The sequence below is a fragment of the Cupressus sempervirens genome, chromosome 1, assembly GCF_028749045.1.
Source record: "Cupressus sempervirens isolate cs-2001-9-10 chromosome 1, ASM2874904v1, whole genome shotgun sequence".
Taxonomy (NCBI): Eukaryota; Viridiplantae; Streptophyta; class Pinopsida; order Cupressales; family Cupressaceae; genus Cupressus; species Cupressus sempervirens.
In genome coordinates, this window is record NC_143118.1 from 748791157 (window position 1) to 748810758 (window position 19602).

The following is a 19602-nucleotide window of genomic DNA, read 5'->3' on the forward strand; positions in this document are numbered from 1 at the left end:
TATCAAAAAACAATGTAAAAGAATATAGTAAAAAATAGATCAAACTTTCAAGTGGAAGAAACAATGAATTGAGTGGTAACTTGATGACATTTAATATGACTTATAATGTAAGAGCTACTTGGCACAACCATTAAATCAAAAAATATATTAAATTAAAAGAATATAGAAAAATGTTAATTGAAAAAAATTGATATTGCTTTTGGAAATCTCCAAACAATCTTAACAAATTTTGAAAATAGCATATGAAAATCTGGAAATACATTGTCAAATACTTTCCACGTAGTTAATATAGGCTTTAAAATTAAAATTCTATTCATAATGCTGCAGAAAATAATTGTTATGGTAATCTCCAAAAAAATAGAAGTTTCTATGTTGATTCAAACCATTGTTATCAACATAGTAAACTTCTAAAACCAAAAAAATTCTAATAAGAAATAGATTTTCTTATGGAATGATTTTGTGTACCACTTAAAAAGCAGCCTTATAAGACATTCATTTGAACCAATGATATTGGAGATAAATGATTTTTTTTTAACTGAAAAATAAAGAACTATAAATTTTAACTTTGATAGAAGGATGTTTATTTTGACAAAAATGATTGGTGGAGAATGATTAATTAATAGAGCACAAGTCGACACAATAGTATTGTCTTACAGCAAGTACTAATAACTCCCAAAATACTTATCCTTTAAGTATGTCGTCTGAAATAGGAGTGGCAACTACTATTTCCCCATGTGACCAAATACACTTTTCTAAAATAGAAAGGGTCCCTCTCAATCATTATCCGACTTGCCATAAATAGTAGGTGCATGAAACTAAACCCAAACAAAGTCCAATCTGAGTCAAATGAAGACTAAACTGGAACATATTGAATTGTGAAAAAGACAAGACCGTCCCATAGCCAAGCCTCCACATCAGATGACCCTCTATCCAAAATAATTAGTTTGCGAGGATCACAATAATAGGCTAATCCCTCAAACTTTAATGCTAGCGAAAATGGGGACATTACACCATCCACCAATCAGTTTGCTACTTTCTTGAAACAAATTTGTCTTTTCAAGCTCATTTCATCAACTATGAAAAAAGAATATGAAGATGAAAATAACCAAATACTAATCCAACACTAGAGCAATTGCACTCACCAAAGTACAATCTAAAATTCTTCTAATGTAAGGCAAACTCCACAACTAACACTTGAAATTGAGATGCAGCAGCAAACATATATACAGATATAAAGGAGGAATATCAAGACCATGGACAAGTCAAGAACAAAAAACATTAATCATTCCTCCCAAAGAATATGCATAAGTCTCCAAAGTGCATCAATAGGGTTTTTTGTGTGTAACATCCCGTTTTCCCGAGGTCTTAATTGACAACTAACATACTCATAAAATTACAGTTATTACTTCAATTTCATAGGAAGACAGTTATAACAGTCATGTTCATGTGAATGAGACTTACCATTAAAATTAGTTAGACAAAATTTCTTAGCTAAGAACTTAAAACACCATCAATGAATTTACCATAGAAATTAAAATTCACTTATCGTGAAATTCGAACCAAGAAATCATTGTAGGGATGCTTCTGCAACCACCCAGGTTAGTCCACATATACCATTATAACAATATCAAATAACAACTACCATCCAATACCGCTATATCAAAATTAAATGACTATTATTAAATACCACTATATAAAATTAGGGCATCACAAACCACCGTATCAATTAGGGCATCGATTACCATTGAATCATTTAGGACTTCAATTACCACTGGATCATTTAGGGCATTAGATACCACTATATCAATTAGGGCTTTGGATACCACAGAATTCAATTAGGGCTTCAGATACGACTGTATCATTCCTTTCCTTCCGATTTCTTAACTGTGGCAATAACTTAATATTAAAAGATATGCTCATATTCAATATTCATATAAATAAAAGACTGAGATAACAATCCATCTGCTAAATCTCTATCACAACTAAGTGTAAAGTAATTGTAATAATGATAAAACTCAATTATTCTTACCTTAGTCTTGCGTATACATCATAAAAGTAAAATACCTGTTTTCGGTAACCAATCGAATGTATAACTTATCTTTGTCTATTGTACGTCTGACAACTTGGGAAGAGGTGAAACATTGTCAGGGGCTTAACCACCTAACCTCAAACCACAGCTTTATCCCCACACAATCTCTAACAAGAAAGGCACTCCCTACCCAGAATTTGGACTTGGAACATGTCATCTACTAAGTATCCTGGTATTTAAAAATACACCATTCGACTTGACAGCAGGAGGAAACAATTAACAGGATCATGCATGAGCTATTAAATAATTCAAATTATAAATGATAAACATTGTTATGTCATAATTGATACTGTTTCATGTTATTGCAGATTCCTTTCTCTCACCTCATCACCCATTCCCTTGGCTACACAGTTGGGTGAGTCCCAGGTGTTCGGAATTCTCAAAACAACCGATTCTTTCTGGAGATTCCCAACAAATTCATGAATAACATATATGTTCTAGCTTATCACGATTTGTGATTTGAAAAAGATATTCTTAAAGTTTGTACAATTTATTGTTTAAATAATTAATTTAATCATATATGAATTCTCTTCTGCATTCTTGTAGATTCATTCCACCTCTTCACCATTTCATGGCTACTTGCCGGTGAATCCTAGGTGTCTGATACTTAATAGCATTCTGGTTTAGTGTCATGGATTAAGACTGCATGGTTAATACTATTGTTATTTGATTAAATGGAGATGGTAAATATAATCATTACAACACTCTACAGCTTCCATTTCGACTTCTTAGTGCTAGTAGTAGTACTCAGTAATTAAAGATCAGCAGAACTTATGGAATTCATGAGAGCCATCAGCAAGTATTCATATAATGATTCCAGTTCTATTATTAATCTATCTTGACCTAGCTGACTACAATCATAATTCATAAATCAGAAAGATGGAAGAATAACAGTAACCTGTTATGTATGCGATTGGTATTTAGATTGGATCTTGGCCTCCTATCATCCACCAACCAGTATTCTTACTCGGCTTAATGCACCACCCACTTGTGATGACAATGCAATCCGAAAATATGTAGGGCCTGGCGGAAGTGAAAAAAATATTGGAAAGGACTAGGTCTAGCAGACTGAATAAGCAGTAACGCTATAAAGAGTGGTTAATCGACCTAAACAATCTGACTCTCTTATCGTGTCTTGGAAAGAAATGAGCTTGGCTTGGATTGGAAAAACGTAGCAGAAAGGAAATGAATTGAGAGAGTGATAGAGATGTCGTCTTGGTTGATTCACGGCTTGTTTTAAAAGTTTAGCCGTGGCTCCTTGGCTTCTATCGGTTTCAAGAAGTCCATTCGAATTCCCAAACATTGATTCGATTTAAAAAAGAAGAAAAATGAAGGGGAAAAAGAAATAAAGAAAAGGAGAAGTAGAAGAGATTATAATTTCATTTTCTTATTATAATACATTCTTATATACGTTCAAATAAGTATATCAATGAGGTGACATTATTAGATTATGATACTTTAATTTATTGGTGCCATTTCATTTTTATTTTTACATGTACGTATATGGATATATCTATTATAATAATAAGGTGAAAGATCATGTTAAATCCTTTGAGGTACGTTTTATAATTCAATTTAATTATTTTAATTAAATTATTTTACATTTTAAATTATTTATTTAATAGTTCATGCGGGTCCCACAAATGTATCATGTTTCAAGTCGCTAGGTCCTCAACCCATCTGCCCAGTGATGGTGATGCTCCTACCTAATTCTTTTATGGCAATGCTTCCACCCCTTCGACGTACTTCCTACAAGGAAATTCTCCGTTGTTAAATCATATTATCATAACAAGTTATTTAATCATAAATAATCATAACGGCTAACCGCCTATTCAATTCCATGAATTCGCGATAAGTAATTATAACTAAGTAATTATAACGACTAACCATCTTATCATTTCATAGGATTATAACCAATTTAACTGTCAATTGACTTCATGTGACTTCAACGGCTATATTTTAAATAACCAATTTAACTGTCAATTGACTTCATGTGACTTCAACCGCTATATTTTAAATCGGGTCAAAAATTGGGATGTAACATTGTGATCATGTGCTATGTCAAGAGTCAAATGTAACTATAACTTTAAATAAATATTACACTTATTGATATTACAAGCTCAAAGAGAATATTTCCACCTAATGTTAAAGCTTGGAGCACCCAGAAGGAGTGAAGATAGCTTTCAAAAGATAAAATTTCGAGCAAGAATGTCGATTCAAGATATTTCCAACAGATGTGTAGAACTAAATATGTTGTACTTCACACTGCCGAAAGGGAGTGAGTTGTGACTCCAAAAAAATTCAAAGGTTGAGAATTCGTCCATGCTTGCACTTTAACCATTGTGCTAAAAATGCATTTTGGGTCACCAAACTCCACTCGGGCTTCATTGTGAGAATCTAATGCTAATGCAGATATAAATCTAACAATCATATGCAAACCTACAATCATGCATTAAAAAAGTGGGCCAATGAAGATTGTCGATCATCACTAACTAGTGATAAAATTCACCAACCAATAAAATTAAGGCCAATCTTGGCTTAAGGAATTGCCAAAGAGACTAAGATTTGGTATGTAGGTTATACACCCAAATAACATTCAAAAATGACAAAAAAAATTTGACCACTAGGCATCTCAGAGGGACCAACTAGGGATATAAGCATAGATATTCTCTCCAACAAAAATGGATCAATAGTTTCCACTACATAAGCCTAAACACCATAAACTCGATAATACCTCTAAATTTGCTTCAAATTGCAAATAGTTAGAAATTGAAATTTTTGTTCCAGTATTCTAAATTGGGCAAAAAAATAGAATGGCATTTAGAATTACTCCCATAGAATCTAAGCTTTGATACCATATCAAAAGCATAGGGAATCAACAAAAATTCTTTACAAATCTAAGGTGGCAAAATGGTCGAGCATGATAAGAAACTACATTTCCTCAATAAAAAAATTCTAAAATATCTAATCAGTCCATGTCACACCAAGTGTAAAATAAATACTTAGATATACCTTTACCTTTACCTGCACGCATCTTCCAATCACCATACTAGCCAAAAAGAAGTGTTTGAAAAACTTAAGCTACAAAAGCCTTTTGAGTCTATGCTGAGGAGTTTATCAACTAAGAAATCTCACTTGAATAAGGTTTTTAAAATGAATAGGTACGAGACTAAGCAAACTACTAGTGCAATTAAACAAAGCAAAAGGAGTCATGAGATTTATGGCAACACAAATGACTTGATGGATACCACGGAGGTTTATCTTTCTTATATCGAAGGCATCTCCAATAACATGTCAAAAAAATTGACCAAAGAAGGCATCAACACATATTTTGAACCACATAAGATAATTAGAAATTTGAACCTTTCCTAAAGGATCAAAAGAACAACTTCCTAACTATACGATATCAAACTTCGATCCATAAAACTGAATACTTGTGTGGATCTACCTAAACTAATGAAACATGTTTCTCTACTAGGAATAGGGTTAAAAAATGTGTGGATATCAAACATGAACGAATTAACAAATTTCTACTAATAGAATATTTGTTTCAAAGACACCAAGTTCCTATTGAAAGAAGAATATTTAAAGAAGTTGAAATTTACACACTCACATTATCTCAATAGAAATGATGGGTGGTGTTTCAGCTAATCATTACAACCTATCATAAACTCTCTAAAACATAATGATAGTAGTTCAATGTGATTTGTGATCTATGTTTTAGTAAACAATGAACATTTCTTTTGACCTTTGATTTCATTTTGTCATGTGAACGAAACAACCTATTTCTAACCTTATGTGGACCTCCTCCTTTCCAATAACTTGTCTCCTCATACATAATTTACAACCTACATACAAGCAACTTCCCAACATAGACTTCTTTCTTGCAAACTTTTATTATAAACAACTCATATGTTTTTATTGATTAATTTGTGTTACCTCGTTTTAGGAAAACATTTAAACATTTTTACCTCTTGTTGGTGTGTGTTTTATGACACATACAACATGGAATAAACTACCAGGGGTATTCTATGCTCTTGTTACAAGCTAGGGTTGTCATTGCACCAAAAGATTGACTTGTCAATACACAATACAACCACTAGACATATAAAACACGAGGCAATTAAACCATGTCACAAATCTCGAAGAAGAACATTGGCAGTTAGTTCATCAATCCCCCCCTCAGCATTACCCAAGGAGATTTGAACCTGTGCCCAAGCTTTGATATCACTTGTTACAAGCTAGGGCTGTCCTTGCATCAAAAGATTGACCGAAGGGGAACCTTTGAAGTTGGTCCAATAACTCTCTTGATCAAAATCTTCAATGGCTAAATAGATGAACTGTGTAATAATAACTCCAACGTCCCAAATGTGTGTGGTTTTTACTGTTCACGATAGACTCTCATTGTAGGATGATTTTCCGAAAACCTCTAAGGGGACTTATGTGGTTATTCAAGATTTAATTTTTTAAACTTTTGAATTTTCTTTTTCTTTTCTTTTTGATTATTTCTAGGTTTAACATTTATGAAAATTTCTAAAACAAAGTGCAAAAGAGGAGGATTTGAGAAGATAATTACAACCCTAAACTAATTTTATGAACTAATCCTATATATTTGTAGACAAGGCTGCAAAATTAGAATCTGAAACCTATCCTTGCTTCACCAATTTCAACAACTGCACAAGAACGGTGCAATCTTCTAAGGTATTCTAAGGATTTTCAAATCGCAAATATTCACCAACATTCGAACAATGGAATGTATACGATAATGGAAGTTAGGTTTTTCTATCAAAAATTTAGACTAACTTTGCACAATAGTTTAAAATCATCCAACGATCAAAAGTATGAACATAGGGATTACACAATGAACATTCCCATTAAATCCTTCATTCATTTTAACAATTTAAAAATAAAATTTACTCTATGTGAGATACGGGAAACTATGCAACTTCAAAATATATTAAGTTCACCAACAATTGAGCAATGAATTTACTTAAAAAGTGTTTTATGCAATAATCTCTTTAAATCTCCCTTTGCAAATGAGAGAGGAGGGTCTTCTATAAGAGTTCTAAAACAAATGAACAACCAAGATCAATTTAAGATTGACAACCAAGAATTAAACAAGTATACCCTAAATGGGGTTTTCATTGATTATCCATTGAGAACCAATGAAAAATGAGCAATGCAAATGGAGCTTATCTTGATGGAAGAAAAGGTAAGGTTCATAAACTTGGACTCGACCTAAAATTACCTGATTGGTGAAAACAGGTGGTTGCCACCTTAGCATGCTTATCTCTTTGAATGAAGTTGGCTTTGAACAATTCTTCTTCAATTTTGGAGATTTGGGAATTTGGAAAATTACTTGATTGGTGGAAATAGGTGGTTGCCACCTCAGCATGCTTATCTCTTTGAATGAAGTTGGCTTTGAACAATTCTTCTTAAATTTTGGAGATTTGGGATTTTGGAAAATAATCCCAAATTGCATCATCTTTAAGCCTCCTTAAACTCAGATTTTCTCCCTTTTGAATGCTTTTCTTCATCTTCAATCCAAGATCTTGGACTTCTTGGTGTGAACTTTGAAAGCTGGAAGATGTCTTTGAAGTCTTCCCTCATCCATCCGTCCTTCTTCCCATCTTGGAATTCTTTGTAGGTGATGAAGTCCTTAGTTGTGTTTGTTTTCCTCATCTATGAATGTCACCTTTCCTTATACCATTTGAATTCTATCATTTAATCTTTGATCTTTGCAAATCCACGGTTGTAGCATCTCCTTCGCCTTTGTATACTCTTGTTTGTTTGCTTTGTATTAGACCAGCAAAACAACATTGAGAAAATTGTCAATAACTCATTAAAATGACTCCATTCTTATCTTTACTTTGTAAATGGCCTTATGAATTTTGGAAATGATGAAGTCTCATCCTTGGAAATGCACTTTCAAGTTTTTCTTTTTACAAAATTTCCCATATCTAGGCAATTTTCACCATTGCTTCCTTAATGATTTCACCCTCTAAAAATCTTCTCTCTAAAATTCGCACCTCTAGAAAGTTATACCTCTTCTTTTCTATGCATTAACTTAACATTTTCCCTTTGAAATTTGGCCTTTTCCTCTTTATCACTTGGAATTTTCCTTGGATACTTGGTCAATTCCACCTCATGTAGCTTTGGAATCAACAATTCTCTAACTTTTCTTAAGTTTCAAAGAATGAACTCCATCTCTTGGTTTGCATTCTTATCAAGGTTGTTGACACAGCCAATTTTTCATCATGAGAGGGTGGACTTTACTTGTGTATGTGGAAATTCTCTCAACTTTCCTTGCCAAACTTCATGTGGATTGAGGAGTTTCTCAATACTTCGTTAATTGAAGTTATCTTAAGCTAAGAGGACTTTGTCAATTCTTGTGGATTTCCAACAACTTCCCATGGATAAAATCAGGAATTTTCCATGGTTTTGAATCAGGTATCTTTCCTTCTACTTAGACAAAGTTCACTATAGATCAAGGAATTTCCAACGCACTCCATGGGTAGACTTCATTATTGAGAATTCATCACATTCTTCATGATTGGGCTTCTCTTGGATTGAGAAATTTCCTCAATGCTCAACCAAATTTGCAATCATCCTCCTGTAGGTTGGGCAGACTTTGCGTGCTCGAGGAATTTCAAACACTTAGATGACTTTTCTCTTGGCTTTCACTAGCACTTCTCATGGCAAGATCTTTTGGTAGGGTGGTCTTGACGATGCACTTTTATGGATGATGCTAAGACTTTTGTTTCTGTAGTGCCTCTCGTGTTTGCAGTCTGTACCTTGTTGTATTTTGATTCGAGAGTTACTTCTTGTACTCATGTTATTACTTTGCATTTGAGATGACCTGAGTGTCAAATGTTATACCTTGATTTCAATATCATAGATGTTAGACTACTATGCTATTTAGTTTATCATATTTGCATGATGATGCCATTTTGAGATGACAATATGTTTTGTGATGATATCTGGTTATCTGGTATTTGGACATATCTCTGATTATGTTATGTGGTGGATTTAATACTATGGTTATTTACTTCATTCTTGCTTCATTATGCTTTATGCAAACGTGAGTGATGTAAATGGATTATTTCAGTAAAATTGAATAAATGGTTAAATTAGGTGATTTAATGCATTTATTGCTTCGGCTATGTTATTATATACAATTGTACTTGATCATGTGTTGATTTATATCCCTGGCAGTGGCACATGGAGTTAGTGATTCAACTGTTCATATTTACCAATGTTGTCCCTGTATGGTCAACGTCTCCTATTTAAATGTTTAAATTAAACCTTTCGGTGATTATTAAATATAAACTCATTTGCATTATGTGACTCAACATGTGAGCATGTCTATACATTTAGAGGTTCACATTTGTCGCGAAAGATGTTAAGGAATTTCTATGATTTTGGGTTTTCGGACTTTATTTTATTTGATTTTAATTTCTAGCAACTTTGCCATAGATGAATTCCTATTACTAGGAATAGCCTCTTTTCGTTTGGTAAGATTCGAGGTTTAACTAGACTTTCTAGTTATTTTCCCTAATTGATTATTCACTCGAAAAGTGAATAAGTATTAAAAGAGGAAATTAATTCCTCACTTCTCACTTTTGCAAATTACAAAATTGAGAGCTTTTTTGAGAATCCTCTTATGGAGGATCATGTTTCTATTTGTTGTGAGAGCTACGGGCGTGGGATCTTCGCGAGGTCAGTCTCGTTGGATCCAACTCGAGGAGACCTTGCTATGCCGTTATTTCCGGCAGCTACTGCGGGTTATTTATTTTGTTGTGTTGTTTCCTGTTTCAGCCCCTTTTGCTGTCATGTAGGGCTCTCCCATTTTCATGTTTCAGCTCAGTTTCTAGTTATGTTTATGGTAGTTGTTTGTTAGGAGGCTGAGAACTATTGTTCCCCTCCATTTTTGTTTGTTGGTCCTACCCAATCAGTCGGGTATGAACGTTTTTCCAGTTTTTGGGATGAGGGTTTGGGGTTTTGCACTGTTATGCTAATTGTTTTTGCATACAGTGTCCGAACTTTATTTTTATTGGATTTTGGTGGCTTTTGTGCCCAAAGGCAAAATGGGTTTTATTTTCGAAGTTTTCCAATTTTGGGGTTTTTATCGTGTTTTGCATGCTGCCCTATTTCCTCAGGTTTTCTTGGCATGATGTTGGTCGTGGACCTAGATCATCCATTGGGATGCCAGTTAGATCATTGTTGCATTGGGATGCGTGTCGCATCCGTTCTCCATATTTTTCTTGTGTTCTCATCATGTCCTTGTGTAATGATCTTTGTGATGGCGGTGTGCCACACACGAGTACATACACGTACATTTGTCGGGTGACTTGCGAGGCCCAATCTTCCGGTGGTACTTCCGGGAGTTATGATCATTTGGGGTTGGGTTGGGAATGTGCATGCCTACGGGCACTCACCATTGGATGAGCATGGGTAAGGTAGGGTAGCATATGAAGGGGGCTTCTATCTCCGTAGCCTAGTGTCCATGCCCAATGCGTTTGCGTGCAGAAGTTTTAATCAAGTGATAACTAAATAAAACACTAGGTGGTAATAAAATTTAAGATAATTAAAAGTTGGATTGTGTGCCTTCCATTGGGAAGTTGATGCTGCCAAGATTGTGCGCCTTCCGTTGGGGAGCTGATGCTACCAGGATTGTGCGCCTTCCGTTGGGAAGTTGATGCTGCCAATACTAGCTTGGGCTTTTCGATGCCAAGTGACTCTCCATGATGTCAACCCCTACGTAGTAATCCTTTTGAGTGTCTGACCAGGACCTGTAATACTTGCATTGTCTCATTTTCTTGGTTTTAGTCATCATTATTGTCTGGCGTGAGTGTTAGCCATGGACGTTTGCTTTTTGTGTGTTTGTGGTTGAATTATTATCTCCATCAGCACGGCGGGAGTGGACCTATGGGTTCCACATGGTTGGGAGGCGTAGCTACCTTCACCACTGTTGGGGACCGGTGTACAAAGATGGCCTATTATCCCAGTGCGACCGTTGCTTGATGTTTCACTTGGTACTTCGGATTTTAGAGTATGTTATCTTGTGATTTATGCTTTCATTGGAATGCTTGGATATCATGTTTAGATGATGTTAGTTTATTTGACGTATTCCAGTATTATGATGTGTAGCACATGATTTGATGATGAATTTGATTAGTTGGAATATCTAATGCTTTACTTTTTAGCATGTTAGATTTCCTTATTCTTATGATGTAGTACATTTTAGTAGTGACATCCTTATAAGACAGCTCTGACGATCTGGTCGGTAGTTTGGGATGTTACGCGTGGGGGATGGCTAGGACCTTCGAGGTCTCATGATGTTATTATGGTTGGGAGGAACCGCGCATGAGTTTGGTTATTCTTGTCCATTGCGATGTTGCTTTCAATACGTTCTTTTACTAGTATGTTTCAGATGGTTAGATGTAGTTTCCATCTTGCAGTTATAGTGTTCGAGTGTCTATGCCTCAATTTGTGGATCCAGTACTCCTTGGTGTGGAGGAAATTCATTTCCTAGCTTCTTACCTTAATTTTTTCTTGCTTGCTGATTTGTATCCTCGAATGAAATTGTACTTTCTCACACGAGAGTGCAAAAATTTGCATCGTGTACTAAGTTTCCTCGTGCAGTTCATAGTGCTTCCTTGCGTGAAATTCCACACCAGTTATGGGTGTTTTGGCTGTTGGGCCAAGCATTTCCTCGCATTAAAGACAGATCCTCGTGTCGCGTGTTGTACTTCCTCGCGCGAAATTTTGTCAGTTGTGTGTCCTCGCACGAAAAACAAGGGGCATCTCCACTGGTTTTCGGGGAACACAATTTGGTGTTTTAAGTACCCTTTGGGTTTGCTTAATATTCCATCCTTCAACAAATTTGAGATTCTTTATTCTGTTGTCGTCTTGGGTTTCCAATTTTTTGTTTCAGTGTGTCAGTTTGGTAGTGGCGTTTGGAGATTCGTTGGTTGCCGGGATTGTGGTTAAGTCTTCTGTTGTGATCTTTGTGATCCTCCTATGTTGAGTGTCATGTACATCCATACTTGTTTTAAAAAAATAATTACTTGGCTTGTACTGAATCCTTGTTCCAAGGATCTTTGGGCGGGGCATTACAGTTTCCCCCTTCTTGTGTGGGCACGTCCTTCTTGGATGATCAGTTTATTGATAACCCTATTACTCTTGTTGTTCCTTCAGAGTTTAGGGTTACTTCATTGAAAGCTTCCAATGATTCTTTGCACCAGGATCATCTATATCCTCTTGATTCAGTTCCATGGGATCAATTTCTATCAGACATCTCTTTTTTGTTTGTAGTATCACTCATTTTGGATCTAGATGACACTATTGATTGCATGCCTCTTCTCTTTGACGAGGGTAATTCTTCTTTAGTTGCTGTAAGGGAACCTTCTGACCCTCTTCCTCATTCTCTACATTATCATATTTGCAAGTTTTGTTCTTCTTTTACTTTCAGCTAGACCAATTTCTGTTGTAGCTTATAGCTGGACAAAATAAGTAACTAACTAGCACATCTCGTGGCGAAATCCTTTGGTAGGGTGGTGAAGGATATCGCATATTTGCAAGTTGTGTTCTCATTCTCAGCTCTATTTATTTTTCTGTATTTCATAATTGCAAGTTTTGTTCTTCTTTTACTTTCAGCTAGATCTATTTCTGTTGTAGCTAGATCTATAGCCAATTTCAAAGCTCCTTAGTTTGAGTAGACTTCATCTTGGAACAAAGAATTTCCTTCTTGATAGGAGCAGCCTTCAAATGAGTTTGTGGAATTTCTCAACACTTAGATGAATGTCTCATCCTCCTTTCAAGGTGGACTTCATGTAGGACTATGGAATTTTCCTCCTTTTGAACACTTAACTGAATTTCAACATCATTAGGGAGGGAAGACTTTCTGTTTGTGGAAATTCCAGATACTTACCAAATTTTCATCTTCTCTTGTCTGGAATTTGTTTCAAACCTTCATGCTTGTGTGGAGTTTTAATTGGTTTATCGATTTTACCCATACTTAGACAGATTTCAAGGCCTCCAAACTGAGCAGACTTCATGTCCTCTCAAAGATTTTCTTTGAACACTTGGCAATTTTTATCACCTCCTTGGCGAAGTACATCTTGAAACCAGAATTATTTGTAATTAGTCAAACCTTTTCCCTTCCTTCCTATCTATGCTAGATAGGGTGGACTTCATCTTTGGTTGAGGAATTTCATACTTAGCCACTTTTGATCCTTGAAAATTCTCTCCATGGCAGTATTAAGCTTGGACTGAGGATTTTCCAAATTTTCAAATCACCCGAGGCTGGGTGGACTTCATCTCTTCTCATGGATTTCCATGACTTACACACTTTTTCTCCTCACCTTGCTATAGGTGATTTCATCTTGGTTTATGGATTTTCTTCAAGTCTGCATATTATCCTTCGGAATCTGCAATTAGAAAAACCTAAAGAAAATTAAAATTTTCCACCTAAGAACTGCCTCTAATTCTGAAAGGTCAGATTTTGAATGGAAAAAATGAAAACTCTATTGAATGTCTCATCTATGCCATGGAAAACCTTCAACAAATATGAAATCCAATCTGCAAATTGTTTAAAACCTCTTCACTTTTTCTGAAATACTGCTAACTCCAGAGTTATGATTTCTTGTGAAGAATGAAATGCCAAACTTATGTATTTATAGGAATTGTTCATGTTCATGAAGAGATCCTTTCTTTCTTTTGTTTATCAGATTTTTTCCTTTCTGCTTTCTTTCTTGGTCAACTTCTTGGAGAGGTTTTCCTTTAAACCTTGCTTTATTTTCTTCATAGCAATTCCTCAGCTTTCTATTTGCTTTCTTCTAGAAGTTCTTATGAATCGATTCCTTTATGCTTGCTTTCTTCTAGAAGTTCTCATTTAAATTTATCTTGCTTGCTTTCTTCTTCCTCAAGTGATCTCTTCATGCTTCTAGAACTTTCTTTCAAGTGTGAGAAGACTTTGTGTTGAAATAAGGAATTCTTCTTTTCTTTGACCGGATTCACATGATTTTAAGGATTTTCCTTATTCTTAGGTCAGATTTTGGTGTGAAACAAGGAGTTTTCACACTTTTGTTTGAGCAGACTTCTCTTAAGACTAAGTATTCTCCTTCTACTTGGACAGACTTCATTTGAGTTTAAGGAATTTCCTCATAGTAGAGGGAGGACTTCACCACGACTCGAGGATTTTCCATGAAATCTTGGGCCGTGTTGGGGTCTTGATGAGGATTCTCAAGCTTGGAGGGTGAACTGCATAAATAAAATATAACATTTAAGTCACATATTTTCCTTTCTTAAATGTTATATTTTATGTATATAGTGTAAGGATGTTTAAGAGTAGTTTTAAATCTATAGGAGTTGTGATGGAGATCTTGATTTCAGATCTTAAAACACTTCAGAATCAGCCAAATTTCAGTAATCAGCACGCTTCCATCAGTGTTCTTTTCTGTATTTTTTTTCAAGATTTCTTATAAAATTGATACTGGAACCAAACAAGGACTTTCCAAGAATTCTCAGAATTTTGAATGCTTTCCCTTGTCTTGAAATCTGGGATTTTTCACCATTTTTCATGCTTTTTCATGAAACCCGAAATGGACTTGAAGTTGAAAACAGGAATTTTATACTTGGGTGACTTATCACTTTTCTCAGTTCCAAATGTAACCTTTCGGCTTTCCCAAAATAGAAACTTCTAAAAATAGAAATTTTGAAAAGGAAAAAAGAAAAAAATGTAGGCATAAAAAAAGAAAACCCTGATTGGCCTGTAACTGTCAAAAATGAAACTTTTAGAAGAGAATAAAAAGAAACTCTTTCCTATAAAGTAGTTGTCATTTTGAACTCAAACAATGTTGATCTTCATCCCTTTGCCTTTCTGAGCACCTCTGTGGCATCAGGATACACATTTGGTCGTGCTTTCTCACTTCAAATTTTGAATGACACTCCTGAACTTGGCAAAACTCTTATTTTTGCATTAGTAAGAGATCAGAGACAGAAACTACATCTTAAAGAAAACCCCAGAAAGCAAAAACTAGAGGTCTCGATTCACAATGAGGCAATGTGTGCTTATGTCACAAAACCTATATAGTTGATTTCTTATATTAATTGTTAGTTACAATAAAAATTGTTATCTCCTACCTTAATTAATATTTGGCGTCCATGTTTCTCTGGCTCTACTCCTCATGGCATGACATTGACTATTTATTGAGCTATTCTTCCAGTTCTTGCCTTTCCTAATGTTCATAATGGCTCACAAAGTGTGATAAGAAGTGTTCAATAAAAACATAGGAAAAAATAATTCAAAGCCCTTTTTACTCAAGAATGCTCTCAACTGTTTTGAGAAACATATTCTTCTTTAACAAGAAGGACCAGAAGGATTCCCAACAAAACGTGCAAAAACTCAGCTCCTATTCACTCATTCTGATTGGTCTGAGCCACATTAATGTATTAGAGATTTGTAGAGATCAATTTTTCTTAATATATTTCTCAATATGCAGGAAAGGAAATGATAACAAAACTAGGAATGTAACAGCAATGCACATAAATTTCATCATATCAAAAGATTAGTCTAACAATGAATGAAATTCTGATGTCAGAAATAAGGCATTCTATGAACTTTTCAATGCTAATTTGTTTATCCTTTGAGCAAAGAATATCCTTTACAAGATGATGGTTTAAAAACCTATGCACTATGGAAACTACCTAAGTTGACTACTAAAGATATAAAATGAAGGCAAAAGAAAATAATAGAACCTCCCTAGTAAAATAAACCTTAGATCTGGATAGTAGAAAAGATCGCGTAGTATTTTTTGCATAAAACTAAAAAGTAATGCTTCATGCATACCTAATTTTCTTCGATGTGGCAAAGATGGTACAGGTTGCAACAAAACATCCAACTGGTTAATGAAAGCATTAGATACACTGCAGCAAAATTAATAAATACCAACATCAGAAATACTGAAGTTTTCCATTGAGACCATTCCATTGGGTCTTTGGAAGCGAATAAAGTGTTAAATGCATTTCACTTAAAATGTAGCAATAAGAACACTTTGAAGTCAGAAATGAGTTAAAAAGTGTGACATTTCATGTTTCCTTTATGTGCTATCTTTGGTGGATGTAATTTTTATTTCTGTTTTTTAATGTTATTATTTGGCTCAGTAAACAGCCTAGGCCTTGTATTTTATTAAATTTTGTAATAAATATTTTTTATTATTACTACTTATACATAATCTAGGTTAAACTCATCTTGAAGATGAACTGAAGGGCAGTTCATGTTGAAAAAAATGTACTTCATAATATATTTTGAGGTTAATGAGAATTGGGCTTCAGTAGACTTTTATTTTAAACTTCTTTGTGGTTCATTTCTTCGCTTAATATTGGTATCAGGGCTGCAGTAAAATATCATTTACTACATTGTTTTTATTAACTTTCTAGATCTCACTATTTGAAACCTCTGTACCTGTATTTATTAAAATGAATTTTTTTATTGTGTCTATGCTTCTTTGATCTTTGTCAGTAGTGCAACCAAAGGAGGAACAAGAGAGCAGAAAAAAAGAGATTACTGTGTGCTATTTCTGTGGTTACCAGTAGTCACACCAACAATATGCCCTACCAAAAATCATTGAAGCAGAGAAGAGATGTTTGCAAGGTGCACATAAGCTTTAATATTTTTTCTAGACTGTGCAAAGGAATAATTAAAATGCGAACAATAGAATCCATCATCAAAATTTAATAGGGGAAGAAACCTGGTCAAAAAGGTATAGACAAGTTTAAATTAATCTAATTTTCAATGATTTGTAGTATGATATTTATTGAAACTTAATATACGAAGAATAGCCCTTTCAAATAAATTTCACAACTAAGAACAACCTACAACCAATATAATAAATTATAAAATCAATGGTAATAAATTACTAATCAACATGTTTTGTACACCTTCTTCAAATATTTGAAACTCCCAATTGGTATCGTCACTATCACGCCTTGAAAACTGTATTTTGCTAGAGTCAATTTAAGATCACTGTAATCATTGTGAAAATCTATTAAAAACTATAGCAATGGATGTTGAGGTAAAAATTCCCAAGTCAAATCAAGGTGCTAGCAAAACTTTCTGTCAAGTGAAAACATAGCGAAAGGGAAAAGGTCGTCAAAGAAATGGATGGTTGTGGAAATACTTAATTACTGTCAGTCAAAATCAAAAATAAAATATCTCGTCTTTAAAACAGTGTAAGAATATGACTAAAAATATACCTGAAGGGTTAGAAAATACAAGCTTCAAAATTTGTGAGGCGTTTTAATTTGTGAGGCGTGTAATTGGACAATAACGATAATATCAATGGACTAATAAGCTTTCCATTGTGCATATAAAAACTAATAAGCATGGCAATAAACTAAAACGTGAATAGTATCCCCAAAACAAAAGTCATATCATCAAATTAAGTGTATGGTCTTACGTTTCTTCATTTTCCGCAAGCTCTTTTGCCTTTACATAAAGTGCTCGTAATTTTGGCAATATAGAATCAAGTTTGTCAGAAACCTCTGGAGCTGCATTGGGCAAAGAAACAAAGATCAGCTAAAAAAAGCTTGTAGTTTACATAACAAATGCTTCATGAATAATTAATCCATCTGCCAACTGCTACATTCATTGAAGACTGGTTTATAAATGCAACAGAACTGCAAATTTATCAGCTTTTGCATTAATTGCAAAGTTCATGAAAAAATTATTATGAAACACCCTAGAAACCATTCTTTTCTTTCAAGTTCTTGACTTCATAAAAGCTTGCAAAATTTTACAAGGGCAAGCATGAACATTAAAGGGAATAAACATCAAGTTATACAAACCCCAGAATTATAAATCATTTGAAAGGATTTGACCAAGATATGAAACCAACGCACTTCCATATACAAAGTCATTTGAAGTTTCAATCAATAAAGGCAAGTTTCTTATGGAATAGTTGTGTGTTTCATGAGCTTTTCATATCTAACAACAAAAATAACATTGTTAATTTGTTTCAAACACAAAAAAATCATATAAATGTCTTCTAGTAACTAAAATAGATTAATGGAACCCAAAAATACGCCTAATTACAATCTTGTAGACCTCTTAAGGAAAAACCCGACCAAGAGATAAAGCAATGCAGTATCCTATTAACGATTAAAACAGAAAATTATCAAAAGCTGATGGAAACCTAGGTTAAAGGCTCCACCTAGAGATTTGTGCATATAAAACATGGAGAAGTGAACCTAGCATTGTTATGTGGGGTATAATGAGTAGTAGCATCATCATCTATCACTATGAGGGGGTCAATACATGATCTAGAAATTACTAAAGGAGCATCCTGAAGACCACAATAACTTTGTTGGACAAACCTAGATGGGAGCAAGAAGCTTCATTTATCACCTCTGCTAACACCTAAGCACAAATGATCTCTGAATATAGGTAGGAAACTATTGATACCTATTGTCCTTGTGGCCTAGGTTGTGAGAGAGGGGAACTAGAGAATGCTTGTGATTGAGCAAAGGTAGATCCCCAACAAGTATAAGTAGCACACAGGTGGATAATGTTGCATAGACCAAGTAGCTTGCCCTCGTGAATAAGCCGAATCAAATGGACACTTAATGTTCCCTCAGGCTGATCACCCTAGTAGCAATGGAGCCCCCTAAGGTGCTTGATGTCTAGGTGACAACCTCCCAAAGCTAAAGAGATTGAAACCAAAGTCAAGAAAATAGAATCAAGCTGAAAGAGAGTTTCTAGAATCTTTGTCTAAGGAAGAAGAAGAAGACAATTTTTATGTCCACGAGACTAAACATAGCCTATGTGACAGCCTACCCAATCAAGTCGAATTTAGTAGATCAATCCTTTTCCTACACAATTTGATGACGATTGCCCCCCAACTTCTCGATGTATTCGTTGAATAATTATACCACGAACTAGCGAGATATTGATAAATTTGCCCTTGTTGTCCTTGTAGGCATCATAGTCTACAATAAAATGCTTTCCAATTTCCACTTTCCCAAAATTGCAAAAAGTGCATACTCTCTCTTCCCTAGTGTCTTTTGGCCTTTTCCAGTACCTAGTCTCACAATAGAGCTGATGAAAGTTGACTCCAAGTTGAGTAATAAGAATTTCAGCTCTCTATAAAATATTGGCCCCTAATGTAAGCTTTTCGAAGTTGATCACATGTGGAATTGAACTCATTGATATAATTTTATTTTTTTCCCTTCCTAGCAGAACACCCTAATTACTCTTGTACAACTTATGCATAACAAAAGCCTTTATCTCTTTTTTATTTGTGGGGTAGATATTCAAATGGATGTTCCACTAATCATCCATTTGATGTTTTGTTGTATCCTAGTCTTCCTCCTTTTGCACAATACCATCCACAAATGTCATAATGGATGAGACATTTATAATAAGAAGCTTCTTATTTTCAACTTTTATAAAGAATCTAGCCATAAATTACATTCACTATGAGGGCTATGGTGGTTCAACGCAACTCATAATT

The 19602-nt window shown here is 34.6% G+C and overlaps 1 protein-coding gene across 6 annotated transcripts in view; it reads right to left on the reverse strand.

Moving 5' to 3' along the window:
* The window catches only part of LOC149580066 (SAGA-associated factor 29 homolog A-like), a 90412-nt gene that overhangs the window by 59221 nt on the left and 11589 nt on the right, over window positions 1–19602 (reverse strand). For all 6 annotated transcript variants that reach the window (XM_089788893.1, XM_089788857.1, XM_089788884.1 and 3 more), the window contains exons 2-3: window positions 17551–17641; window positions 15942–16018 (exon numbers count right to left, since the gene is read on the reverse strand). In XM_089788893.1, the coding sequence (XP_089645019.1) occupies window positions 15942–16018; window positions 17551–17641 (168 nt within the window). The remainder of the gene's footprint in view (window positions 1–15941; window positions 16019–17550; window positions 17642–19602) is intronic.